Source organism: Vulpes vulpes, chromosome 12 (genome assembly GCF_048418805.1).
Source record: "Vulpes vulpes isolate BD-2025 chromosome 12, VulVul3, whole genome shotgun sequence".
Classification (NCBI taxonomy): Eukaryota; Metazoa; Chordata; class Mammalia; order Carnivora; family Canidae; genus Vulpes; species Vulpes vulpes.
This window is the reverse complement of record NC_132791.1, coordinates 141,874,725-141,902,688: the sequence shown is the minus strand read 5'-3', so window position 1 is coordinate 141,902,688 and position 27,964 is coordinate 141,874,725. Positions and strand designations below refer to the sequence as shown.

Sequence of the window (27,964 nt, the reverse complement as noted above, 5' to 3'; positions counted from 1 at the left end):
AAAGATTCTCCAAGCCAACTCCACGTGGAGCACAGAGCCCACACAGGGCTGCATCTCATGACCCTGAGATCATGACCTGAGCCGAAATCAAGAGTCAGATGCTTAACTGAGCCACCCAGGCGCCCCTGTTTTTATTTTTTAAAATGCCTATATAGTAAATAGGTTTTTTTCAACGACACCCTCCTATCTCCATTTGCTCATCTAAAGCAAGCTTTTCTGTAAGCCTGTTCCCAGAACACTAACCCCATAAGGTTTTACACAAAAGTTGATCCCGCTACCCATCCTGTCTACCAGGATTCATAAAGCACTGGAGCATCTTAAAGGATCCAAGGCCATAGAACCTTTGCAATGCTGGTGTGGGTTGTTGCCCAAACTTACTTGGCCGTGAAAGCCTTTTGTCTGAATACCCTTTAACCTTAGAACACATTTGGGGAAATGACATTATTTTCCTGTGCTCTGTTCCCAGTCGTTCTGTTTGGTTGCCAGCAGTTCAGTGAGGTATGTGTGTCCCAGACGAGGATACCCACCTTCCTGGGAGTGGGAGACCTCGAGTATCACCAGGTCCTAAATACCACATGGATTCACGTTGACTCTTTGAAACCGGGATGACATTCTATGGGTCCATTTTTTTTATGGGCTTTGATGCAGAAACTCATTTTGTGAACGTGTTTATAGCTACTGATGCCGAAGGGACTGAGGGGAGGCCAGGTTGCCCTCCATTCTGGATGGTGACACACAGCCTGATGTGGAGAGCCTGAGGATGTTGGGCAGGTCCCAGGCCTCCAGGAAGAGCGTCCTAGAATTTGGGTTAGCGTTGCCTTCCATCCCGAGGCTGTTGTGGCCAGGCCATCTGGGTTTTGCTGTCCTTGTTTATAGCTGATCACTGCTGGAAGAACAAGTGTTTCTCAAGGTCTGTGTTCAGCGCGATGAGGACGGAATGAAGGGTGAGGGGAGAGGCAAAGGAGGGTCCGTGCATCTGCCTCGTCGGGGTTTCACGGCTCCCAGATCTGCAGGGGTTTGTGGGGGCAGGGGCGCCGGGGGTCATGGTGCACTGGGCTTCCCTGGGCAGGGCCCCCCGGCCCCCTTCTCAGAGCCTCGCAAAGGCCTTGTGAACAGACCTGGGCATCAGAGTCTCCTAGGAGATACATAATTTTTAATTGGGTAGGGGTGTTTTCGGTCTTCGTGTTTTGATTTGCAAACTCCTAGTTTGAAGCCTCTCTGACTCTCCTTGGTCAGCTGATGGCTGCTTAAAGAGCAGAGGCAAAAAAGCCAATTTGACAGACCTGGTGTGTCACAAGAATTGCCGGCTGTAGACCTTTTTTGTAAGTGTGGTCAAAGTATCCACCCACACTGCATCACGTGGGTGCTGTTGGAGGGGGCCCACTGTGTGCGCAGGTGGGGACGGCCACTCCTGGCCCCCTTTCTGTCTCTCAGCTGCGTGGCTAGTGTCTGGTGGTCAGGAGCCTGATGACCAGGCCCACCGTCAGCATGGCTGATGCCACCACCAGAGCAGCCCCACGGCGGATGACCAGCTGTTTCGCCGACAATATGCTGGCCGGTGCTGAAAGGGCATGGGCTGCTTCTGGGGTCCTGAAGAGGTCCAGGTGGCACTCGGGCCTTGAATACGTCATCAGGGTGATGCCAGGGGAGCTACCCGTAGCCACTGCAAACAGGAGCAAACTTAGCAGGACTGGGGGGTTGGGAGAGGGCTGTGGCCTTAGGATCAGGAAGCCTCAGGCCCCACAGGTGGCTCAGTGGTTGAGCGGCTACCTTCGGCTCAGGGCGTGATCCCGTGGTCCCGGGATTGAGTCCCATGTCAGGCTCCCTGTGGGGAGCCTGCTTCTCTCTCTGCCTGTGTCTCTGCCTCTCTTTCTCTCTCTCTGTCTCATGAATAAATAAATAAAATCTTAAAAAAAAAAAAAAGCCCAGCTGCATTCATGATGCTGGGTGACAGTGAATAGACCTCTGTGCCTTACAACAGAAAAGACTGGCCCAGGAGAAAAACACCAACCTCATCTACTCACAGCAGGATCAGAGGAGGCAATTATTTGGCAAGACATCTCAAAACGTGAGTTTGGCACAGAAATAGTTACTGCTAAATTGACATTAATGTGGGATACCTGGGTGGCTCAGTGGTTGATCATCTGCCTTCAGCTCAGGTCCTGATACTGGAGTCCTGGGATCGAGTCCCACATTGGGCTCCCCACAGGGAGCCTGCTTCTCCCTCTGCCTGTGTCTCTGCCTCTCTCTGTGTGTCTCTCATGAATAAATAAAAAATCTTTTTTAAAAAGTTGACATTAATATGTTCCTACCTGAGCCTCTCCTTGTGATGACAAGTGATACATCAAGTGTCACCTTCACACACATCTAACGAGCACACGTTAAATGCTTAGTCGGACCTGGCTGTCATCTCGTGACACTCGAAGCTCCCAGAGTTTTGACCAGCTAGCTCCCTACTGTGCTGATGAAGGCAGAGCCCAGGACAGGATGAGGTCACTGAGGTGAGTGTAGTGTCTGGGTGATGTATGTGCAAGCCCAGCACTCCACACCTGCCTGGCCCTAGGAGAGCACCTGTGCCTCGAGCCAAGGCCCTCACTTCATCAGAGAGACCCTGGATAGAAGCCAGAGGTTCCCACCTGTCCTATGGGGTACAGAGAGGTAGGTAGGGCAGGGGAAGGGCCCCCCAGCCAGCAGGCCCAGCCAGGCTGCTATGGGCCAGGATGTGGCCTCCTGCCCTGGGCTGGTGTTAAGTGAGGAGAAGGGGCTCCAGGGCCTGACTCTTCTTACCCTTTCTGGTTGTGGGACCACGGGGAAGACACTGAAGCACTCAACCTGCCTTCCTCATCCAAGAATGGGGCTGCAGCTCACTACCTCACAAGGCTAAGGATGTGAAGTACTTCGTGCAGAGCCTGTTAAATCCGAGGTAGTAGCGCCATCCTCCTGATACTTAGGACATTGTATCCGTGCCAAGAGGAAGAACAGCAGCTTGGGCTTGCACTGTTCCCACTTTTGCCCAAGGCCCACATGCAGGGCAGCCAGGGGCGGGGTGTCACCAGCATGGTGTGTGCCTGGCAGAAGTGCCGTGACCACATTACCTGAGGACGTGACAGCCTTCGCAGGCCCGGGTCTGGGGGCCGTGCTCACCGTGCTCACCGTGCTCACCGTGCTCACCGCACCGTTGGGGCTCTGCGGCAGCAGCCCCGCATGCTTCTGAGCCTGCAAGAGCAAGAGCTCGCCTGGGTCAGCCTGTCAGCCCTCCAGATCACCACCGGCCTCATCAGTGCCCTGCCTTAAAACATCATAAGCTCAGGGCACCTGGGTGGCTCAGTGCTTAAGTGTCTGCCTTCTGCCCAGGTCATGATGCCAGGGTCCTGGGATCGAGTCTTGCATCCAACTCCCTGCTCATTGGGGAGCCTGCTTGTGCTCTCTCACTCTCTTTCAAATAATTAAAAAAAAATACCATTGTAAGCTAAAGCAGTGCACGTTCATATAGTCTTTGAGAGTGGGGGCTTCAAGGTGGTGGTGTATAAAATCTGTGTATTTATGCACGGTCTTGGATGCCGAGATGATCTGATCCACACGAAGGCAGAGCCATGCCCTGCTGGGATTCGGGATCTTTGCGAGAAACCTTCCCGCACCACCTGCTGCCTCCACCCCCGGCTCTGCCTTAAGACTGAGCTGGGTGCCTTTACTGTGTCTGAGAAGCAAATGCTGGCCTGCCCTATTTTTTTTTAAGAATTTATTCATTTATTCATAGACACACAGAGAGAGGCAGGCTCCCTGCAGGGAACCTGATGCAGGACTCGATCCCCGGACACCAGATCACGCCCTGAGCCAAGAGCAGACGCTCAACCGCTGAGCCACCCAGGCGTCCCTCTGCTTCTCCTTGTAATCGGAGAGCGTACCTCCAGGGGCCGGTCACCACGGGGCCCCTCCGTGCCCCCCGCAGCTTACCCCACGGACCCCCGCTGCAGAGGCCTGCCGCGCTCCGAGCGCTCCTGGGCAGCAGGCAGTGCCCCCCATCCCCGCCAGGCCGGCGCCCACCCCGCTCACCTCCTCGGCAGCTAGCTTCCAGTCCATGCGGGCCGTGTAGACAGCGAAGGCGGCGGCTGCCAGGAGGCCGCAGGCCAGCATGCCCAGCCAGAGGCCTGCGGGAGACAAGCCACGGTGGGGACGGGGGCCCAGGGCTCCCGGGACCCTCCCCACCTTCCCTCGCAGCACCTACCCATGATTCTCATTCTGACCACAAAGGTCAGAACGATGCCCAGAGGGAGGCCGATGACGTAGTACATGACTGCGTTCGCAATGGCTCCGAAGGCCTGTTTGCCGGTTCCCCTCAGGACTCCCCCGTAGACGCACTGGGAGGGGAGGCGGAAAGGGGGAGAGGCGGGTGTGCGGCTGGCAGCAGGCCACCTGCCTCGGGCTCTTTCCCAGGCCACTCGTGTTGCAAGGCCTCTTTTCACTCCGCCCCGGGACAGCCCTCTGTCCCCTTCTGTGGGGAGACCGAGTCAGGGCGAGTCGCCTGGCCACGGTTGCACAGAATAGCTGTGTTGTGAACACAACCCCAGAGGCGCACCCTGCCTCCCCTCTTCACCTCCACGCGTGACTTCCTCTCTAGAAGTCAAGGTAGCACTGGCGACCACCCACCAGCTGGTCTGGGAGACTAGACCGCCGTCACACAGAGTTGTGTTCACAGAGTTGTGTTGCGCTTCTTTCCCACCACTGCCCTAGCAAGTTACTGTAAATTAGCGACATAGAACAAGACACGCATACTGTGTTCTGGTTCTGGAGATGACAAGTCTTGCATATAATCCAAGATCATCTCCCCAGCTCAAGATCTTTAATTTAATCACGTCTGCAAAATCCCCTCATGCCACATGACATGGACAGGGCCAGGGATTAGGATGTGGCTATCTTTTGGGGCCCGTTATTCTGGGTACAGCACATGACAAGCAGAGGTGTCATCTGTTCCGGGAGAGATGTGCAGCCCTGGCTCACTGCTGTCACCCGAATGCTCACAGACAGGAACTCACTCTGCTTTCTTTTACTGGTCTCTTTCTCCTAACCGGATCTCCGACCTAATGAACTGAAGAACTACAGCCACAGTTCGTGATGAATAGATATTTGATTGTTTTTATCTCCTTAAGATGAAGGATGTGGAGTATGTTGTGGTTTGCTTTCACACATTTGAGCAGAGACGTAATGCATTCAGGATAGAAGACGTGTGCCTCTTGGACTCGGAAATGTGGTGTGTATGTTACTTGTGTTTATGTATCATGACATAAATGATATTTTTCAGTTAGAAAAAGACTTCTCCCAAATTGTGATTGATGAGCTCTGGACAAGTATTTGTCAACTTTGCCCTCCAAGGGACATTTGGCAATGTCTGGAGATAATTTGGGTGGTCACAACTGGGGGTGGGGGGGACAGGGGTGTTGCTATTGGCACCTAGTGGGTTGAGACCAGGGATGCTGCTAAACATCCTGCATGCACAGGGCAGCCTCCCTTATAATAATTATCCATCCTGAAGTGTTATGGTGCCAAGGTTGCAAAGCCCTTTAGAGCATTTTGAATTACAGTGACGATCTCCAGGGGCAAGCACACCAGAAGGGCCGTCACCCCCACCCTACCCCTTTTGGTTGAGAAGATTATGGGCCTGTTTGGATCAGTGCTCTAGACAGGGACTTGACAGGGAGGTGAAACAGCAGGGTTGTAGGGGCGGGGGGCTCGCTAAGTTCTCCACACATTCCAAATTGATTGGAGGCCGTGCATACGTGCGGCAGAGACCAGAGCAGGCCCAAGCTTCCCACACAGTGCCAACAATGGAGCCTGTGCCCACGGATACTCAAGAGAACCCAGGAGAAAGTCAGAACTGGGCAGACTGGGAAACAGCCCACAGTTGGATCCTTCAGCAGAGAATGGCAGCCTTACCAGCTGTCAGAGCTGTTCAAACATAACGTATCCTCTGGCTAATAATTGCCTGCACACCAAGCTAATGCAGACAAAGCAGTGACCCCTAAGCAAGCTAGGTCTAAAAGAGAAAAAAAACCCAAAACCAAAAAACCGGCAACAAAACTGAGGAGAGAGAGCAGCTGCAGGTTTGTAGAGGAGGCAGGATTCACGGAAATAGTCTGGGCAAATTACCAAATAAAACAACAAGCCTTGGGGAAAGTGTGTGTGTGTGTGTGTGTGTGTGTGTGTGTGTGTGTGTGTGAATAACATTCTCTGGGATGGGTCTGTGCTAGACCACACAGCAGAATTATTTTTTTAAAGATTTTATTTATTTATTCATGAGAGACACAGAGAGAAGCAGAGACAGAGGCAGAGGAAGAAGCAGGCTCGCTGTGGGAAGCCTGATGCAGGACTCGATCACAAGACCTCAGGATCATGACCTGAGCCAAAGGCAGGTGCTCAACCCTGAGCCACCCAGGTGTCCTCACAGAGCAAAATTAAATTAGAGACACGGACAAGAAAGAAATCTGGGAATACCACCCAATATTTAGAAGTTAACATACTTCTAAACCCATGGGTCAAAGAATCAAGAACAGGAGAAATTAAAATATTTTGAATGAAAAGTAAAATAATATATCACATTTATTAGATGCTGCTAATGCAGTACTTAGAAATGCCTAGATCCAAAAAGAAGAAAGGCCTCAAATCAATAGCCCAATATTCCACCCTAAGAAACTAGGAAGGGCAAACTATACTGAAATAATGCAGAAGGATGGGAATAAAAATGATGAGAGTGGAAATCACGGAAACAAGAGCCACAGAAAAGCCACAGAAAAGCCACAGAAAATCAACAAAATCCCAAGTTCTAGTTCTTTGATAAGATCCACAAAACTGACGAACACTTGCCAAGGATTTGACTTTGGTAAAAAAGACAAAGAAAATAAGAAAGTGAAGACATGTATTGCCAAAATCAGGAATTAAAGAAGGGACATTACCACTGACCATAAAGGAAAGGACTGTAAGGAAATATTGCGAACAACCTCATGCCAGGGAAATAGGCAAATGCAGCTGAAGTGAGTAAATAACTAGAAAGACACAGATTAGTGAAAGTAACTCAACAAGGGGATCCCTGGGTGGCTCAGCAGTTTAGTGCTGCCTTCAGCCCAAGGCGTGGCCCTGGAGTCCCGGGATCGAGTCCTGAGTCAGGCTCTTTGCATGGAGCCTGCTTCTCCCTCTGCCTCTCTCTGTGTGTCTCTCATGAATAGATAAATAATATCTTTTTAAAAAAAAAAGTAACTCAAGAAATAGAAAGTGAAGAGACCCATAACAAGTCAGTAAATTGAATTAATTTAGAAATCTTCCAACCAAAGCCCAAGCCCAGATGGCTTCCCTGGCAAATGCTATCAAGTATTTAAAGAAGAAATAATGTTGATACTTCCCAAACCCAGAAAGTCTAGGAGGAGAGGACACTTTCAGAATCATTCTGTGAGGCCAGTGTTACCCCGATACCAAAGGCAGATTAAGATATCCCAAAGAAAAGATAAGAATTGGTAGAAGAATATACTTCATGATTGCAGACGCAAAAACTTGAATGAAATGTTAGCAAACCAAATTCAGTGGTAGATAAATAAGATCTATACCATGGTCAGGAGGGCCTTACCCCAGGAATGCAGAGTATAACATTTGCAAATCAATTAATGTAATTATATCGTATTGATAGAATAAGGGACGAAAGCCACTTGATTATCTCAATAGACACAGAAAAGGCATTCTAGAAAATCCAATGCCATTCATGAGAAAATGTTTTAACAAACTAAGAGTAAAAGGGCTCTTTTTCAGCCTGATAAAGGGTGTTTATAAAACCCTAAAACTAACATTTAATGCTGAAACACTGAACACTTTAGCCCTAAAGTTGGGAATAAGGCATAGATTGTGCTCTCACCACGTGTATCCAGCATCGTCTTGGAGTTCTAGCCACATGGAAAGGGGGAAGTAAAACTCTTTATTCACAGATGATCTGATCCTATATGAAAACCTTAAGGGAATCCACACACACACAAAACTACTTGAATGAGTTTAACAAAGTCACAGGATGAAAGATGAATGAACAAAGATCATATTTCCATAAGCTGGCAACAATAACCTAAAAATGAAATTAAGACACCAGTTCCATTCACAATTGCATCCAAAAAAAAAAACAAAAAACCAAATACTTAGAGATACATTTCACAAAAATGGTGCCAGATGTGTCCCCTGGAGACTACAAAACATCATTGGATAAAGAGGACAGAAATAATTGGAGACACATTCAGTGTCCATGGATTGGAGGCCCCACTATTGTTAAGATGACAGTTCTCCCACAATTGTCCTGTAGATTCAACACAATTCATTTCAAAACTCCCAGCAGGGAGAAGGGGAGGAGTGAGTAGGTGGCACATGGATTTTTAAGGCAGTGAAATCATTCATATGATACTGTAATGGTGGTCACATATCCTTAAACATTTGTCAAAACCCATGGACTCCACAGTACCACGAGTGACCCCCTACTATGAGCTCTGGACCTTATTAACATATGGATATTCCCTCACAATTAATAACTACTAATAAGATGTGAATAATAAGGGAAACTGAGGGAATGGAGGAGATTTATGGGAACTCTCCGTTTCCTGCTCAATACTTCTGCAAACCTAAGACTGCTATTAATTTTGTTTCTCAGGACACCTGGGTGGCTCAGTGGTCGAGCCCCTACCTTTGGCTCAGGGTGGGTCCTGGGGTCCTGGGACCCAGTCCCTCATCAGGCTCCCTGCATGGAGCCTGCTTCTCCCTCTGCCTGTGTCTCTGCCTCTCTCTCTCTCTCTCTCTCTGTGTCTCTCATGAATAAATAAAATCTTAAAAAAATTTTTTTGTTTGTTTCTCAAAAGACAATATCAAGAATTAGCAAGGAAGCAGAAAAACCAGACCCCTCATATATTGCCAGTGGGAATAGAAGATGGTATGGCCACTGCAGAAAACAATCTGGCAGTTTCTTAGGAAGTTAAACATATACTTCCAATAACTGAATACTCAGGACTCTACCAGGAGAAATGAAAACAGTCATCCACACAGAGACTCGTGTGTGAATGTCCCCAGTGGCCTTGGTCAGCACAGCCAAAAAGAGAAACAACCCCAACATCCATCAACTGGAGAAACAAAATGGGTTCTGTGCGCACAATGGGCTATTATTCAGTATTTGAAAGAAACGAAGTCCTGAAAAATGCTACAGCCTCAGAAACAGTATGCCAAGTGAGGGTAACCAGTTACAAAAGACGACATGCAGGATTCCCTTTATAGGGAATGTTCCTGAAAGGCCAAGTTCACACAGCAGATCTGTGGATTGCCCACGGCTGGCCCTGGAAGCTTGGATTGACTGCAAAACAGGCTCTAGGAAATGCAGAGGTGGAGGGTGGGCGATGGAAATACTCCAAAACTGGATTGTCGTGAAGGTTGCACAATTCTACATGCATGCATTTTATGGTATGTAAATTGCAACTCAATAAAGTGAGTTTCTTTTTAAGCTTTTTTTTTTTTTTTTAAATAGCTTCAAGGAGAACTTAAATTAAGAATAACATAGCCAGGAGGGAGAATGATAGGTTGCAGATAATAGTTTGCAGAAAACTCGGGTGCCTCTGTGCTCTGGGTTGACTCCCTCCCTCTCAAACGGGTCCCTGGGTCCCTTTGTGCACCCACAGGGTGCGGCTGCTGGTGAACCTCTGACCAATAGGGGGCAGGGCTCCATGGCCGTGGCCCTCAGCTCACAAGGAATCAGGAAGGAAGATTTGTGAGTCTGTGCTGGTGTAATTTTTTTCAGTTTTATACTGCTCTCCCTTCATCTTTTGGCTCGTGGGAATTGTAGAAGGGAAGGGGGGTCGTCGTTTCGAATAATGATAGAATGAACGCACGCACGGCTGTGGGCGCTTACTGTGCAGTTCTCACGACTTAAGAGTCAACCCTCCCGTCCCATGGAGGGGGCCCTGAACTTGAACTCAGGCTTCACACCAGGGCAGTACTCACACAGATGGCCTCAAACAGCTGAAAGACGATGTAAATCGGCAAGACCTTGTTCACCAGGGCAATGACCTCTCTGCAGAAGAGACAGGAGGAACATTCATGTGCAGCACGCCAGCATGACCGTGACCTCGGGACTCCCGGGGCCCCCCTCTGTTCTAGCACCTCCTAAAAATGATCGGAGTAGAGCCTGTTGCCCCTCACAAACCTGACACTCCTAGCACTGAGCTTCTGCGTGTCTGTGGGTCTTCTTAAACTCCAGGAGAGCACCCCCAGTGTCGTCCTGCCTTTTGCTCAGCTTCCTGTCTATGGACAAGCCAGTGACGGAGCCCACGGGCCGGGGAGAGAAGCAGAGATGCTAGCTTCCTCCCGGTGAGAGTGAAGTCGGGGCTAGTCCCGCTTCCTCTGGACCTAGTGCCAAGCCAGCTGTGTGACAAGCCCCTGGGGGACCCGTTGCAAGCCACTCTGACATTTCCCAGAAGTCAGAGAAGAAAACTGATTACCTACTCATCATTTGTAAAAATATGCCCCAGTTTGTTTTTGAGGACGCTCAGCAGCATGCCCACCACCAGCGAGGTGCCCACTGGAAGACAAAGGAAGAGCGTTTGGCCCCCAGCCCATGGAGGAGCCCAGCTTAGGTCAGCGCAAGGCAGGACAGCATAGGAAATGGCTTTCCTCCTCTGGTTCTCAAAGTGGGGTTCCTAGACCAGCAGCATCGGCATCACCTGGTCACTTGTTACAAGTGCGGGTTCTCAGACCCCACCTCAGACCTCCTGAATTGGAAACATGGGGGGAGGCCTGGGGTCTGTGTATTAACATAGCCTCCCAGTGGATTCTAATGCAGTCTACAGGAGCACCTGGGTGGCTCCAGTGGTTGAACATCTGCCTTTGGCTCAGGTCATGATCCCAGGGTCCTGGGATCGAGCCCCAGGTCAGGATCCATACAGGGAGCCTGCTTCTCCCTCTGCGTGTGCCTCTGCCTCTCTCTCTGTGTCTCTCATGAATAAATACATAAAATATTTTTTAAAAAATGCAGTCTATAGCCTGCGAACCACTGCTCTCTACAGATGAGTTGATCTGGATCCATCAGCCTCAGCAAGCAGAGCCACGGAGGAGGACACAAGACTGAGGGGTGGCATGGGCAGGCCTCAAGCTCCTAGGGATGATGGGAGGACAAATTTGCAAAATCTGGACAGCTAGAGGGAGAACCTGGGGAGGAAGGGACTTCACAAGGTCATACTAACATAAGGGGTGGAAAGGCCGTATCAACTCGGCAGGGGCTGCTCTGGGCCAGGTGTCTCCTGCCCCAGGCTCCAATTTTCCAAGCACCCACCCCCCGACCCCCAAAGGACTCTACCCACCTGCGCAGAGCATGCCTGAGATGGCTGAACGCTTAGCTTGTGCAGTATCTGCAGCTCCCAGGGCGGTCCCCACCCGGACACAGACCGCATTGCTGAGCCCCAGGGGAATCTGGGATCACAGATGACAAGGGGCTGTCAGTGGAACCAACCTCCTGCCCCTGGAATGGGGTGGGTCTTGAGCCAAGAAGAAGCCGGGGCTGGAGGTAGAGCCACCCTCCATCACCCCAACCCCAGGCCAAGAGGGAGAAGAGCAGGAAGACAGGATGGATCCTAAGGAGACAGCATGAGGACATAGAACATTTGCAGCTGTGGCTGGGAGACGGGATGAGGGTACCCTGAGTAATCCGGTCAATGCCACCCCTACCCACTCTATCAGACATCACAGGTGGACTGGCCCTGCCAGCATGTTGCCAAAACCACAGGAGTAAATGCATTTTTAAGAGGTGAACATGATCTTAGGGCGGCTGGGTGGCTCAGTCGGTATAACCATCTGCCTTCAGTTCAGGTCCTGATCCTGGGGTCCTGGGATTGAGTCCAACATCAGGCTTCCTGCTCAGTGGGGAGCCTGCTTCTCCCTTTCCCTCTGCCCTACTCATGTGCACACTCTCTCTCTTGCTCTCAAATAGATATTTATTTATTTATTTATTTATTTATTTATTTATTTATTTGAAAAAGAGCACAAGCAGGGGGGAGAATCAGAGGGAGAAGCAGGGTCCCTGCAGGGAGCCCGATTTGGGACTAGATCCCAGGACCCCAGGATCATGACCTGAGTCGAAGGCAGACACTTAACTGACTGAGCCACCCAGGCACCCAATAAATAAAGTCTTCAAAAAAGTAAAGATAAATGTGATCTTAAATATGCCAGAAAAGCTCCCTGTTAAGAAAAACAAAATTCTGGGATGCCTAGGTGGCTCAGTGGTTGAGCATCTGCCTTCAGCTCAGGGCGTGATCCTGAGGTCCTAGGATCGAATCCCACATTGGGCTCCCCACATGGAGCCTGCTTCTCCCTCTGCCTATGTCTCTGCTTCTCTGTGTCTCTCATGAATCAATAAATAAAATCTTTTTAAAAAAAAAAGCCAAAAAACCCCCAAAATTCTGTGGAAGCCATTATAGTATTATAATGGCTTAATATTATAATATTAAGCAGCTTATAAATTAGTGTTTTGAGTGTAGACTTTTGCAAGTCATTTCCTTAAGCCCAGGGTCGCAGACTGCATGTCCCCAGAAGGCTGGCAGACACATACCTGAGTGACATGGGACAACTCACATCTCTGTGGGAAGAGGAAGGAGCTACGGGGGCCATGGTGGGGGATGGTGATGTCCCCCATACGAGCAGGGGACACTGTCACCCAGCTCTCGCTGACCCGGGTGTGCAGGAATGTGGGCCCACCACGAAATGGAATGTCCCATTTTTCAAGAAAATGCAAACATTCAGATTATGATGTGGAATCTCCCCATTTTTAAATGGTGCTAATTATTTCAAAAGGTTCTTTTTTTTTTAATTTTTTTTTTTTTATTTAATTATGATAGTCACAGAGAGAGAGAGAGAGAGAGGCAGAGACACAGGCAGAGGGAGAAGCAGGCTCCATGCACCGGGAGCCCGATGTGGGATTCGATCCCGGGTCTCCAGGATCGCGCCCCGGGCCAAAGGCAGGCGCCAAACCGCTGCGCCACCCAGGGATCCCCTCAAAAGGTTCTAACAACACGTGAGTTCAGTATTACCCTTGGTGGAGCAGGTGTGGGACATAGGAGGGTCACTCAGGAGATAGAGCTGGCATGCCAGATAGATAGAGTGACAGCATGCCCATTTTCTGTGCCACCCCAGGCCATCGGGAGGGCCAGGCCAGCATGGAGGGTGTGGCGAAGGCACCCCCAGAAGAGACTCACCATGTAGACTATGGTGGCTAGCTCGTAGATGATGGCCTGGCTGGAGAGGTCCAGCACGCTGATCAGGCCTGCAGGGTGGAGGGGGTGAGTGGGAAGGAGGCACATGGTGAGCACACAGCCCTGGGGCCTGCTAACAGGATGCCCCTCTGCATTGGAGGCCGAGGGGCAAGTGATTTCCAAGGGCAGATTTGCAATAGAAAAGGTTCCTGCGTGGCCTTCAGCCTTCCAGGGAGATCCCACCCAGTTGTGGAATTGACTGCAGACCATTTGTTCCCCATACGGTGTGACTTTCAAGTCCTTGGAGGAGGCTTGATGAGCAAGAGAAAAGAGACCTGGGCCAAGATTAGGAGAGCCGAGTTTGGGTCCCAGCCCTGCCACTGTGCAACTCTGTGCCAGTCTGCACAGTCTTTTGTTCTCGGGGTTCAGTTTACCTATCTGTAAATGGGAGGCAAGTGTTGGACCAGAAGGTCTCCCAGGGCCATTCTCACTCTGGCCTGATTCTCAGGCTGGGTGGACACTGCACTGGGTGCTCCGTGCGCGTCAGGTGAGCATATACATGTCAGGTAAGAGCCCCAAGCCTGCTAGGCCCACACACGCTCACACCCCAGTTGGCTCAGTCCCTTGATCCCTCACTGACTCGACCCCCTGCCCGGGGCACCTGCTCAGTTCCAGGCCTATGCTGGGCGGTACTGGGGTCCTGACACGAGAGACCCAGGCCTCCCTTCCAGGAGCCCACAGCCTGCTGGGGGAGATGAGAGAGCCCAAGACCCAGCCTGGGCCAGGCTGCTGACCCGCCCGTCCAGGGAGGGGGCTTCTGAGTTGCCCACAAGGTTCCCCTGAGCTGTGCTTGCCCACGTACCCATGAGGAAGCTCCCAATCTCGTAAGCCCACCACTCGATGCATATCATGAGCATGCTGGGAATGGCCAGGGAGAAGAAGGAGCCCCAGTCCTGCAGGCACTGGCTGGACCAGCCTAGGAACAGAAGTCCCGCTTGTGAGCCGAGCAGGGAGCCCACCCCTGCCAGGAGCCCCCACCGGCCTGGCTCTGCCCACTCCCAGGTTCAGCTCAGCACGTGCAGGCATTTGGCATTTTGCATGGGGCGTGCCCTGCTGGTGCAGCGTTGGTGTGGCGCGGGAGCAGGACGTGGGGCAGGGCACCTGCTCACGGGGCCACCTGGGACGGGAGCCTCGGACATGGGGGAGAGTCCCCACCTGCCCACGACACCACAGGATCTGGGGCAACTACTCTGCCCTTTCTGGGTTCCGTTCTCCCCTCTGAAAACCTGAGTTCTTATCTCTGCCCTGCCTCTCCCGAAGGGTTCTTGGGAGGACGGCATGAGGTCGAGGTTGCCGAAAGGATGCTCAGGGCGGGTAGGACCGTGCAAACAGGAAGAGCAGAGTTTGCAAGACTCCCCGAGTCATGACTGAGGCCCCAGCCAGAGAGCCGGTCCTGAAATGCCCACAGGAGGACCCCACGGTCTGCAGAGTTCGGTTTCAGGAGGCAGAAAGGCTCAGACGGGCACAGTTTCAAGTCCACCCCCACCATACACCACCTCTGGCATTTTGGGCAAATTGTTTGACCTCACTCTGTATCCATTTCCTCTGCATAAGTAAAATGGGGATAATAAGGTGTCAAGGGGTTTAATTGAGGTCAGAAATGCTGGGCACTGGACCCACTGCTGACACCTAGGATTTCACCTGTCACCACCCTGAGATCAGGGAGCCAGCCAGAGCGCTCCCCGGGGCTGTCCCAGCAGGGCTCTCCACCATGTCACATTTGATGGGGGGATCTGGGGCATCTGGGGGTGGAGTCCTGAGGGGTGGAGCAAAGGGGAAGGAGGCCCAGAAGGGAAGTAAAGGCAGGCGGGAGACAGGGCTCCTCCAATGGGGCTCCACCCGGTCTCTGTCCACCTGCAGAATGCACACCCTGTGCCCGTGCTGGGGTCCTGCCTGCTGCTGGTCTGCCCAGCCCCCCAAAGGCAGGGCGGCCCCCTGCACCTGCCCATGTCTCCAGGTGAAGCTTCTTCAGCACAATGTAGAGAAAGAGGAAGATGGTCTGCACGAAGTAGGAGATTGTGACGGCATAAGCAGAGCCCCTGGGAAAGGAGAGAGAGCAGGGCTGGGGTAGGAGCCAGACTCCAGCCCTGGGGGTAGGGGGCTCCCCTGCTACAGCTAGTGTGGAGGGGAAGGGAGACCAGGGTGGCCAGCCAGCACCCCATCCCAGGATCGGCCACAGGAGCCTCTAGTGCCATTGGCACATGACCACAGTGTCCCTGGAGTCACCCTGCCAGGTCCCCACTCTCGGCCTTTCCTGGCAGGCTGGGGCAGGGATGAGGAGGGCTCCTGTCCCTGTCTCCTTGGTGGGGAATCCCCTAGAACCCAAGGGACCAGCAGGAACCCCCAATTCCTCGTGACACTGCGATTCTAGATGGCAAAACCTCACTGTTTTTGTGAGGCAAGGATGGTGACCGACCCGCCCGGTTGGGGACAGAGTGCCCGGTGGGCAGTGCTCCCTGAAGCCCACCAGTCCCGGTGCTCACTTGACCCCCAGGCTCAGCATGGAAACCAGGATGTAGTTGGCCAAGCCATTGATGCAGTTGCCCACGATGCCACTGAAGACTTGGGGCCAGACGATGCCCTGAAATAAATGAAGGGGGAGGGGTGCGGGCGGACAGGACCAAGGGGTGTGGCCAAGCTCGGCACATCCAGGGGTTGGAAGGAGGCTGGGGACACGTAGCTCCTTGCTGGGCCCTGGTCAGGACATGGCACAGCAGGCTCGCAGATCACGCAGAAAGGAGGAAAACCCAGGCACCCCTTCCCACTGGATCAGGGAAGTGTGCTGGGGCAGGGGGCCGCCCCTCTAGCCAGGGACCTGTACCTGATTTTGCAGATATTTTGCCAGCAGGACATAAAGAAAACATGCCTGTGTAAAAGAAAAAAGAAAAAAAAAATCACAAACACAAACAATGACTACCCCAAAAACATGAAGTGAATATCAGAAGATTGTTTCTTGGAATACCTGAGTATGGATCAATTACTTCACCAAAGTATAATGGGACCCCACAGGTAGGCTGAAGCCTGAAGAGCCGTCTATGTGCCCGGGCCCCGCCTAGGAGGGAGAGGCCCCCTCGGGGCTCCTGCTCTGCCACAGGGAGGGCAGACAGGCAGGAAAGGTTGGCTCCAACAGCTGGCACACGTCAGTGGGCTTGTGTAAGAGCAGAGCACCTGGAAGGGCTTCTGGCTGCCAACCCGGACCTTCCACTCAGGGAGGCCACCCAGGGGTCTGTGCACAGAAGGACCCATCAGAGCCCAAAGCCACAATTGTGACCACCATTGAGCCTGGCTCTGGCTGCTGGACCCAAGAACCTGGAGGGAGTGGCCTCAGGCTGGGGTGGGGGGGCAGAGGGGGACTCAGCAGTGTGGCCAGTGGTAGTCTCTGCTCGGTAGATTCATCGGTAGGTACCCCGTCCCTCCCCTTAGCCCTCTGCTTCTCTCCGGTATAGCACAGCGATTATGAGCATGGAGCTGGAGCTCAACTGCCTTGGGTTCAAGTGCTGGCTCCACTTCTTATGAGCTGTGTGATATTAGGCAAGTTGCTTAACCTCTCTGGGCCTAGTGTCTTCATCTACAATGGAGATAATAATGTGTGTGTATACTTCATATTTATCTCTACATATATATGTAAAGTTCACATTGCCAAATGCTTACAAAACAGCACACTGAAGCATATGTAAGCATTTCAAGTATTGGGTAAGCATTAGGTAAATAATATTTGTCACTTTTAGGATTTATTGGCAAATTTTACAGCAGTATTTTATGGGAGGGACTTGCTTTATTTGAGAAAGGAGGTACCATAGTGATAACTTTATAGATGCCTTCCCCCGACCCAACCCCAGTGGCCTTGTTTGTCAAGACACCATCATCACCTTGGTCTGAAGAGCCAAAGTGTGGTTTCTAGGGCAGACTTGGAGGCGAAAGACTGGCCTTTTCAGGTGGTTTCCATAGTAGGGCAGAAATTTGGACCTGACCAGGCCCTGGAGATGTCACAGCAATGGGTTTTCAGACAGGTGCATGTGGCTGGGGTACCTCCCGCCAGGCCTGGCATGCTTTAAAGTACCTTGCATTCGCCCTGACTCATCCCTTTCCTGGATCCCTCCTCAAGAACTTTACCTAGTGGTGTCATGGGGGATGGGGTGCTCTGGCTCCAAAGACACCATCCCTGATGCAACACTGTCAGGTAGTACCATGTGTCATTAAGCCTCAACAAATCCCTAAGCCTCAACAAGTCTGTGTAGCAGCAAGTTCCTGAGCAGACATACAGACCACTGATCAGGCTAGGAATCTCAGAAACTGACCCGACTAGATGCACCTGCTTAGCTGGTATTTAATAAATTAATGGAGAAAGGAGAGAATATGCAACAATTATTCCTAGTTAAAGTTTGTTAGATGGATTAGAGTCTTAAAGGTAAAAATAAAAACCATAGGAGGGCTCAAAGAAGACACAGGCACATGTTTATATAATCTTGCAACGGGATGTTTTTAAGCTCATTAAAGACTTCATAAAGAAGAGGATTTATGAATCTGTTATGTATACATTAAAAATTCTGTAGGTCAAAATTATAAAAAAAACCTAAAAGGCAAGTGACATATATGACAAAGGGTTTAGATATTAGTTAATAACAGTTATAATAATTAGAAAACGATTAACCCAGGGACGCCTAGGTGGCTCAGTTGGTTAAGTGTTGGACTCTTGATTGCGGCTCAGGTCATGATCTCAGGATCATGAGATCAGGCCCTACTTGGGGCTCCATGAGTTAAAGGACTCTGCTTAAGATTCTCTCTCCCTCTGCCCCTCCCTCGCTCTCTCTCTCTCTCTCTCTCTCTAAAATAAATAAATAAGTCTTTTTAAAAAAGGATTAATCCACTAAAATAAGTGAAGGGTAGGACCATTCACAGAAGAACAAAATGATCAATAAATACACGAAAAAAATGTTCATTAGCAATAAAATGCATGTGAAAACTATTTTGAATTGGAGAAAATGTTAGTAACAATGCTCTGTGCTAACGAGTGTTACTAGTGGGGGTAGAATTGGTACAAATTCATATCAAAAGCCATTGAGAGAGCAAGACTGCATTCCAACAATGCACCTGATGAAAACTGCTACAGATGTTCACAAAGATTTTTCTATACCACTGTTTATCATAATCTTCCTTGTAATAGTGAATATTGGAAACAACTGAAAACCTACCAATTAGGGATGGGTTAATACACCGTGGCACTATAGGATACTCTGTAGCCTTTGAAATGGATATTGCAGAAGGCTATTTAAAATCACATCAAGAGGCTAACAACATATTGGAAAGGGGAAAAGCAGGTTATAATACAATATACACACATTGACCCTTTTTCCAACTATATATGTGCATGTGTGTTTGAACACACGCACCCGCAAGCAGAAATAATCCTGGAAAGAGCTATTACCCTGTATTCTCTCTGGGTGGCAGGATTAGAGGTGATTGAAAATGTTTCTTTCCCACTCTTCCCACAAGTTCTCCCATAAGTGGTTTTCTCATCAAAAAAACATGTTAGGGGGCACCTGGGTGGCTCAGTGGTTGAGCATCTGTCTTTGGCTCAGGGTGTGATCCCAGGGTCTCGGGATCAAGACCCACATCAGCTCCCCTGCAGGGAGCCTGCTTCTCCCTCTGCCTGTGTCTCTGCCTCTCTCTGTGTGTCTCTCATGAATAAATAAATAAAATCTTTAAACAAACATGTTAGAGTGCTTCTTAAAAGTTCCATCTGCAGGGAATGAAACGAATTCTCACATCCCCTTCTGCCAGACTCAGAAGGCGGCTGTGGGCTCATGGGCCTCTCCAGCAGAGAGTATGCAAAAGCAAATCGCCAGCACCTAAGGGGGTGTAAGTCCACCCTTAGTCAGCAGAGGCACTTACTGGAAGCGTTGGGATGACAATCAGCACGTACTCCTGGGTTAGCCTACAAGAGAAGCAGGAGCTCCAAGCCTCCCAGGCTGTGCCAGAGGAGCACTCTGGGGGCCCCAGGTTTAAAGAGAGGCTTTGCCTGGCCCTGAAGATCGTTGGCCAAGACGAGTGAAACCCCAGCAGTCACGGAGTGCCGCTACTGCGTGCTAGGAAGGTGGCAGGAGGGGGACCCCTCATGGCTGGGAACTTAAACTCAAGGGTAAAGGTGGTGTGTGCAGGGATGGGGTGGGCAGGGAAGAAGGTTATGTCTTATCAAGAAATAAGCAAATGAAGTGCACGTACTACAGAATGAACAAAGTATTCCCACGAGGGGACAGTGCACACTTCTTTCCTCCAAAAGCATCTGGGAAGCCCCACCTACACGCGCAGATCCCTTCTTTCTCCTCTCCTGCATTAAAGCTGGCGTGTCTGCCCCCTGCTGGTCGCATCCAGAGCAGCATGCCGCTAGGGAGGAACCTGAAACCCAACCCTGGAACCTTCCCCCTAGAAGCTGCGCTTGCCATGGGGCCTAGGGAGTGGTTTTCCTTGGGGGGTGGGGGGACGAGGGAAGGGGCTCCCATCCCCACTTCTCTGCAGAAGCCAAGCAGTACCTGGACACGGCCGGGTCCTGCCTGAAGAGCAGCAGGATAGTCTCGGTGTTGAGGAAGAGCGCCCAGCAGGGGAAGCAGCAGAGGAGCAGCACCAGGGTACCCCTCTGCAGGATGACCCCCACGTGCTTCTTGTTGGGGCTGCCAAAGCTCTGCAAAACAGCTCGTTCCTGGGTCAGGCTGCCCACACCTTCATTACCTTCCCTCTGTCCCCTGGGTGAGCCTAACCAGGGCATCAGCCTCCTAGCAGAGCCAGTGCTGTAGGGACGGCCCCAGGCACCACAGGTACCGGTCAATGCCTCGGTAGCCAGCATTCGGCACCCCCTGATTACAGCCTGGAGTAGGGGGTGGCGTCATCTGCAGGGGCTCAGCGGACTCATAGAATCATTATAGCAGTGATTTACAGGGCACTACCTCCGCCAGGCCCTGCGCCAGCCTGCCTGCCCATTGTCCTCAGTTCTTTAAAAGCGCCTAACAAGGAGGGGGTTATTTCCCCCATCACAGCTAAAGCAAGGGAAGCTCCCAGAGCATTTGTCAAGTCTCCATGCTGAGAACTGGTGGCCAGGACCAAGCCCGGGTCCCCAGGTCCACTGTGAGTCCAGACCCCAGGAAAGCTGAGCCCCACTGGACTGTGGGCCCCCGAGGGCAGGAGGGTCCCCTATGTGCATCCTCAGCATTTGACACATGAGGGCCAGGAACTGCCTCCACCCTGTTCCTTCCATGGCTCTCTTGCCCGTCTGCTCAGTCTCTTAAAGCGAAGGATCTGGGGCCTCTGGGTGGCTCAGTGGTGGAGGGTCTGCCTTTGGCTTAGGGCGTGATCCTGGTGTCCTGGGATCAAGTCCCGCATCGGGCTCCCCGAAGGGAGCCTGCTTCATCCCCCTGCCTATGTCTCTGCCTCTCTCTCACTGTGTCTCATTAATAAATAAACACAATCTTTAAAAAAATAAAAATGAAGGATCCCCGACAACATGAGGTCCTTGCAGGCGGGCCGGGAGCAGGTGTCCCCTGGGCCCATTTGTCCCAGGTCCAGGGTCACTGAGTGGTCTCCTGGCCAGCTGTGGGAGGCCCACCTACCTGAGACATCAAGGTGTCACACGCCGAGGACAAGCCCAAGCCTATGGAAACTCCACAGACGTTGACAAACTGGAGGTGCACATGGGAGACAACACAGGGCTTGTCAGGGAGGACTCAAGAGGGGGAACCCTGTGTCTGGGGGAGGCCATCCAATAGCAGCTCTGATATGCAACTGAGCCGGAGACCCCCGTCCCTCTCCAGGCCCTGCCTGCATGTGCTGTGTGCCCCTGGGCGAGCCCCCCAGGTCCCAGCTGTGAATGCAGCTATCAGCCTTCCTGCTGTGCCTCTGGGGATGCTGGGGGGCGGGGGCGGGAAGAATGTCCCCACAGGCCGGGCCATACTCACGGCCACCGCGAGGGTCACTGCCGCCAGCTCCAGCTTGCCCAGGTGCCCGCAAAACACGGAACTCACGAAATGGATCATGAAGGTGAGCGCCTGGAACAGGTACTGGAGGACACAGCCAGGGTCAAGCCCCGCCCCGCCCCACACGGGGACTCCTGCAGGAACTCACACCAGGACCCACAAACAACACAGCCCCCTGGGGCCGATGGGCCACAACCAGGAGAGTGAGCATTTTGGGGCTGAGGCAGACAGCAGCCAGGGCTGGGAGTCAGGAGACGGGAGTCTTGCTCCCATTCTGCCCCGAGCAGTTGCCCTTAACCTCTGGGGTCAACCTCTGGGTTCTGATTTCCCTGCCTCAAAGCGCACGAATATGCCAGAAGCACCTAGCACACACAGAGCCCGGAGCGCACACGGCTTAGCTCAAACATCTCATACCCAGTGACGCTATTCTAATCATGTGGTCAGACCACACACAGTTTGGGTTGAATCACCTACAAAAGAGTAATAGCTGGGTCACCTGGGTGGCTCAGGGGTTGAGCGTCTGCCTTTGGCTCAGGTTGTGATCCTGGGGTCCTGGGATCAAGTCTTGCATCAGGTTCCCCCACAGGGAGCCTGCTTCTCCCTCTGCATGTGTCTCTGCCTCTCTCTGTGTCTCTCATGAATAAATAAGGTGCTGTCCAGGGACAGCTGTCCTCCTGCTGTCACCTGCTCCGGGCAGTGGCCCCTGGTACAGCCTGCACATGGTCAGCATGGACATTTGCTGGGCAAGGGCATGAGCAGCTCTTACTGCCTTACTGCCTCCCACACCCCCACAACTTCACCTCCTTACCAGGGGTCCAGAAAGGGCGATGAGCGTCCACACCTCAGCCCAAAAGCCAACGGGGAGCAGCCTGCGGAGGGCAGGGCAACAGCCCCCTTGGTCTTGGGGGACTGTGTCCTGAATGCTGTCCATTCCGAGACTGGGCCGCTGTCCACCCTGCATGCCTGAGCACTCCTACAGCCCGCCTTGCCCAGCCAAGCCCATGTCACCTTGCAGCCTGGCTAATGAGTAAGGGGCAGGAGGAGGGGCCGCTGCAGCCACCTATGGGACATGCCCTGCCTCCTGGCACCGTGGCCCTGTTGCCCAGCCCAGGGGAGGACGGGATGGAGCCCTGGGCACCTGGGAGTCACCCGGGCTGATGTCTGTGTCTACTGTCCCAGAGGGGTCAGCTGCAAAGCCCCAGGAGGAGAAGGTTTGGGGTAGCGTGGGGTGTGCTGGTTCTGGGGGCGAGGGCAAGACGGCCTGGCTGGGGTGGGCTGAGATGCAGGGCATTGTATACCCCCGCATGACAGTGCCCGTGATGACAGAGAGGTGGGCAGCCTCCAGAGCCCCAGGAGGGGTACGGTGGGAGGGGGCAGCGGCCTGGAGCCAGGACACCGAGGGAGAGACCCTCTAGCCCCCTCCCTGCTTGCCATCCCTTTCGGCAGCATCCCTGGGAACAGGTGTGACCCCACCTGGGCAAACAGCTCACCCCTCCTCACTGTCCATTTTGCCCAGTGAAGCTGTCACTGGGCATCCCACCAGGCTCCTCTGTGGCCTGCCCAGGCTGCCTTCAACTCTGCCCCACACAGGGGCGGCCTATGACCCACCACGGACGGGCAGGGCAGAGGCCATGGAAGGGCCTTTGCCCATCCACCTAGCTGTTTCCCATACCCACCCCTGCCTGAGGGAGCAGCTGGCAGGACCCCAGGACCCAGCTCCTGTGGGAGCTGTAGTGGAGGGGGGGCAGCGGAGCAGGACCCCCACCAAGGAGAGGAGTCAGGATGAAAGCAATGAACCCGCATTGCCTCCCACATGCACACGCACATCCTTGCTTCATGCGGAATCCCAACCGCTCCGCTGCTCCAGGCATCAGAGGCTGACCTGGGTGACAACCACTCCTGCCCTCATTCTGCACAGCTCCTACTGCAAATTTCTACCACCTGTACTCTCCACAGTAAAATTAACTGCCACCGACAAAGAGGAAAGAAAAGACATTTAATACCATTGTAATTATTACCGTAGGACCCCAAAAAAGGCAGGGCTACGGATAAAAGCTACAGCGCTCTGGTTACAAGCGCTGGTACCTATCATGTGGCTCTTCTAATGCCTTTTCCAGGGCTCCTCACTTTTGGCTGGTTTGGCTTCCTCTCCTGAAAGGTTGGCCAAAACCTGTCCTTCGCTCCCGGACACCTAGACCTCAGGGGGTCTCTGTTACCTGACACCCGTTGTCCCCAGTCGTGGGGCCCCTGCAACAGGCATGGTGTCCAGCCAGCCCAGGCCCACTGTCCCACTCCTGCGGCAGTGGAGTGACTTCCGCGGTCAGAAGTCATGCTCTGTGGGAGTCCCCAGTGATGAGGAGGTTTGGGAGGCGTGCTGGGCAGATGAATAAAACTAAACCCAAGGTCCGTTTTAATGAAGGCCAACCCGTCCCCACCAGGATGGAAGGTATATGAGGCAAACGGCCTGCTTCCAGCTACACACACTGGGGTCTGCTTCCAGTGAGGGTTTATCCAAGCTGCCCAAGGGCATGCTGAGCAGCAGCCGGTCAAGATCAGCTCATCCTCGGGAGGGCAAGCCCTTGCCTGAACGTCCTCAAAACGATTCCCGCAAATATTCCCCAGGATTTTTGCATAAGCTAATAATTTCTACATTTGCCTCTGGATACAGCTATTCTTTCAGGCCCCAGGTGAGTTCTGGGATCCAGGCCTGGGGATCAGGAACAAAGGATTAGTTAGGGTCCAGTGGCCATGTGAGTGCTGCTGCAGGCATGGGGCGTGCTGGGAGCTGCCCCCCCCCCAACCCAGGTGAGGAGTTTCTAGATCTCGAGTCCTCCGAGGGCTCCCAGGTGACTGTACTTTGCAGTTAGGCCTGCGCTGTAGGCCGTGGTTCCAAAGCTTGCCCGTCCAGCCCCGGGTCTGGTGTTCTGGGACAATGTGGAGTCGGGTAGCACAGCAGAGGCCTGGTACTGTCCCTGGGGAGGTGAGAGCTCGGGGGTCGGCCCAGTGCTACTGGGAGCGTGGCCACCCTCCTGTTCCGCATTCCCTGCGGCCTCAGACAGCACATACCACGTTGATCAGTTCAGCTCCTGGTAACAGGACCATGGATCCCCATGACTTCTGGAGCCTCTCACTTCTCGGGTGACCTTCCCCTTGGGATCCTGTGAGCTACAATGTCCTTCCTCCCCTTGTGCCAGTTTCGTGTCCATCACTGTTCTTTGGTGGAAACAGTAGAAACTATCTTGAGATTAATGCCTGAAAAGCAAGGGGGCCGGGGAAGGGAACAATTATGAGCAGATGAACATTGGCAGAGGCAAGTTGAGCAGCCAGCCTGGAAAACAAGAGGATCCAGGGAACTTCGGACTCTGAGCTTTACAAGCAAGCTCCTGAGATGGCTCAGCTCCAAACATCTTCCATCCCAGAGGCCAATTCTTGGAAGACGGAGCAGGAGCCAGTCATTTCTGGGAAGGAAAGTGGAGCAGGACGGAAGCAGGGAGCTGTGGCCACCTGGAGTGCAGCAGTGGGTTCCCCCCAAAGATGGAATGCTGCACAGGTAAAAAAAAAAATTTTTAATTTTAAATCTTTCATTTGTTTTCACGTTTTTCCTTCTTTTTGCTTCCAAAAGGAAAGGAGAGGGATCCCTGGGTGGCGCAGCGGTTTGGCGCCTGCCTTTGGCCCAGGGCGCGATCCTGGAGACCTGGGATCGAGTCCCACGTCGGGCTCCCGGTGCATGGAGCCTGCTTCTCCCTCTGCCTGTGTCTCTGCCTCTCTCTCTCTCTCTCTCTCTCTCTCTCTCTGTGTGTGTGTGTGTGTGACTCTCATAAATAAATAAAAATTAAAAAAAAAAAAAAAAAGGAAAGGAGAGCATAGCTCTGCACCTGTACATCGTTCATGACCCCTGGGCTGGGGCAGGTCCCGACCCCCTATCCTCCCGCTGCTTCGGAGGACTAGGGTGCCCAGGGGTTCACGTGCCTGTATCTCTCATGAATAAATAAAAATCTTTAAAAAATTATTTTAAAAAAATGGTAATACCTACATGTCCTGCATAGGAAAAGACTCCCAAACTTAGTGTCTTAAATCAGCCACCGCTTATGTCACAAGTCTGGGCGGCTGGGATCAGCTGGTTGCTCTGGTTGTGAGCGGGTATTGCTGTGACCGGTCTGGGCTGGAAGGTTTGCCAGGCCTGGCAAGGGGGTGCCTGGATCTTCCTCCACGGGGTCTCCCTGGGCCACTTGGGCTTCTCACCACAAGGGATTGGCTTGAAGCGAGAACATTCCAGGAGGGCAAGAGGAAGCTGCGTTCGTGTCAAGACGTGGCCCGGCATGCTACACGGGTCATTTCCACCGGTGCACCAGAGCTAATCACAGGGCTTGCCTGGACTAAACAGCTTCTGCTGTCAGAGGGCAAGAGGGGCAGGCAACCTGCAGCTTCCGTGACCCCCCACGGGCACACTCCCATCTCCCCTCTCTGCTCCTCTGGGCTCCTCTCCCCTGTCCGGCCCAGCAAGGGTGGAACAGGCGAAGGCTCCCGTGCACAGCAGTGAGGGGGCTCAGGCCTGCCTGGGACCTTCACACGGAAGAAGGACCTAAAGCCACAAAGTCTTGGGGACGGTAGGAGGTGGGGTGAGGGCGAAGAGGAAGGGGGAGCCCTTGCAAGACCCCCCAACAAATCCTGAGGTTAAAGAAGCTTTCAACCAAGAAGAGGGAGCCTCTCCCCTACTCCCCGCTGCCAGGATAGTTGATTCCCTGTGCCTGGCAGCCTCACTGTGCCACAAGGCATTTGGAGCCTGCTCGGAAGAGCTCATAATCATGGGGTCAGGAGACACATCTGGAACCGTACCCTGAGCCACTGGCCTAGGTAAATCATGTGGCTCAGAAAATTCAGTGGGGGGCCTCAGGCTCCCCCCTGCCACAGGTGAGCAGCAGCAAAAGCCAACACAGAGTTCCTGCAGAACTCGGAGGACCTGGGCCTGCCCTCAGGTAACTGATTGCCTGGGGTCCTGCCAGATACAGGGGATGCCTGCACCTCTGTTAAGCTTTCTCTGCTTGGTTACACTTCACCAGACCTGAACCTACTGTTTGCCCTTTGGCTACCCCCAAGCCCTGCAGTTCCAGGCTGAGTGGCCAGAGTTTCTCTCTCGATGACCCCTCCTCACTGCCCCGTGACTAGAAAACCTTCCAGTTATCCACTGGGGAGGGAGGACTCTGGCCTTCTGGTCCCTCAGCTACACATACATCTTCAGAACAGAGGACAGCTGGGAAAGATACGGTGTCAGCCTCCTGCCTGTCCCCAGGCCTTCAGCTCAGGGGTGACCAACATCTCCCCTACGAAAATGCCCAAGGCCACCCCAGAACCCCCAAGACAGTGGCTTTCTTCTCTCCCTGCCTCCACCCAGCACCTCTTTCCTCCAGGCCTCACCCCTTCCTGCTTTCCTCCCCACCTCATCCCACAAGGCTTCACTGGGCATCTTCCCCACAGCAAGGCCCTGAGCTCCATCCTGCCAGAACGTTAAGGCACCCCCAGGCCTGTGGGTGAGGGGAGGGACAGAGCCAGATGGAACAGCGACTCCTGCCAAGGGCAAGGCCCCGAAAGCCCCCCGGAGATGGTGGGGGCATTTCCTACTGGGAATGAGTCTGCAGGCATAAGGATGATTACAATTACTCAGCACTAGAAAGAAACAAGCTCTCGAGCCTTGAAAAGACAGGGAGGCACCTGAAATGCATATGGCAAAGTGGAAGAAGCCAATTTGGAAAGGCTGCATGCTGTATGATTCCAACTATATGACATTTACTGGAGACAGTAATAGGATCAGTAATAGGATCAGAGGGAGGGATGAATGGTGGGCAAGGAGGATTTTTAGGGCAGTGAAACTACCTTGTATGATAGTAGAATGTGGATCCACATTCCCATATATTTGCCAAAACCCCTAGAACATACACCATCAAGAGTGGACCCTGTTCTGAGATTCCTGAGTTGCTCAGCAGTTGAACACATCTGCCTTTGGCTCAAGATGTGATCCTGGGGTCCTACGATGGAGTCCCACATCGGGCTCCCTGCAAGGAGCCTGCTTCTCCCTCTGCCTGTGTCTCTGCCTCTCTCTCTGTGTGTGTGTGTCTCTCATGAATAAATGAACAAAAAATCTTAAAAAAGAGTGGACCCTGTTGAAATCTACGGACTCTAATTAGTAATCTGTATCCATATTGGTTCCTTCATCATAATCAATGTACCATCCTCTTGTAAGGGATTAATATTAGTAGAAAGCAGGAGAGGAGAGTGGAAATAAAACTCTCTATACTTTCTATACAATCTTTATACGAACCAAAAAGTGCTCTAAAAAATAAAGTCCTTGAAGGGATGGTTGGGAGGCTCAAGCCGTTGAGCATCTTACTCTTGATCTCAGCTTGGGTCTTGATCTCAGGGTCATGAGTTCAAGCCTAGCATTGGGCTCCATGCTCTCTGGGGAGCCTAGTTAATAATAATATTAGAGTAAAAAAAAACACTGGTAGACAAAATCACAATAAAGGGGAACCTCCTTTACTGAGGTTTATTTTTTTTATTTTTTTTTAAAGATTTATTTATTTATTTATGAGAGAGAGAGAGAGAGGCAGAGACACAGGAGGTGGGAGAAGCAGGCTCCATGCCGGGAGCCCGATGTGAGACTGGATCCCGGGACTCCAGGATCGCGCCCTGGGCCAAAGGCAG

General features: G+C 52.4%; 1 protein-coding gene across 2 annotated transcripts; it reads right to left on the bottom strand.

Annotated features, from left to right (window-relative positions):
* Positions 1-102: 102 nt before the first annotated feature.
* Positions 103-22,846, bottom strand: SLC47A2 (solute carrier family 47 member 2). 2 transcript variants are annotated; one of them, XM_026005588.2, is made up of 17 exons: positions 22,074-22,846; positions 21,248-21,349; positions 20,903-20,971; positions 19,832-19,980; positions 19,194-19,236; positions 16,123-16,167; positions 15,785-15,882; positions 15,243-15,340; positions 14,104-14,217; positions 13,245-13,312; positions 11,358-11,466; positions 10,504-10,579; positions 10,003-10,072; positions 4,226-4,358; positions 4,054-4,148; positions 3,096-3,216; positions 103-1,663 (listed from the first exon to the last, which is right to left on the bottom strand). In XM_026005588.2, exons 1-17 carry the CDS (start codon positions 22,224-22,226, stop codon positions 1,443-1,445), a joined length of 1,764 nt encoding a protein of 587 aa, XP_025861373.1. In that variant the 5' UTR covers positions 22,227-22,846; the 3' UTR covers positions 103-1,442. The 2 variants fall into 2 exon arrangements, with proteins under 2 accessions (XP_025861373.1, XP_072586582.1); XM_072730481.1 differs by having other exon boundaries at positions 103-883; positions 22,074-22,405.
* Between the last annotated feature and the right edge of the window lie 5,118 nt (positions 22,847-27,964).

Excerpts from the sequence above, each read along its gene's own strand:
- SLC47A2 (XM_072730481.1), bottom strand. The coding sequence starts at position 22,226 with ATGCAGGGTGGACAGCGGCCCAGTCTCGGAATGGACAGCATTCAGGAC. Across the intron at positions 19,981-20,902 it reads GTGACACCTTGATGTCTCAG|AGCTTTGGCAGCCCCAACAA; the intron begins GTAGGTGGGCCT and ends GCTGTTTTGCAG. Across the intron at positions 11,467-13,244 it reads TAGCCACCATAGTCTACATG|ATTCCCCTGGGGCTCAGCAA; the intron begins GTGAGTCTCTTC and ends CTGTGATCCCAG.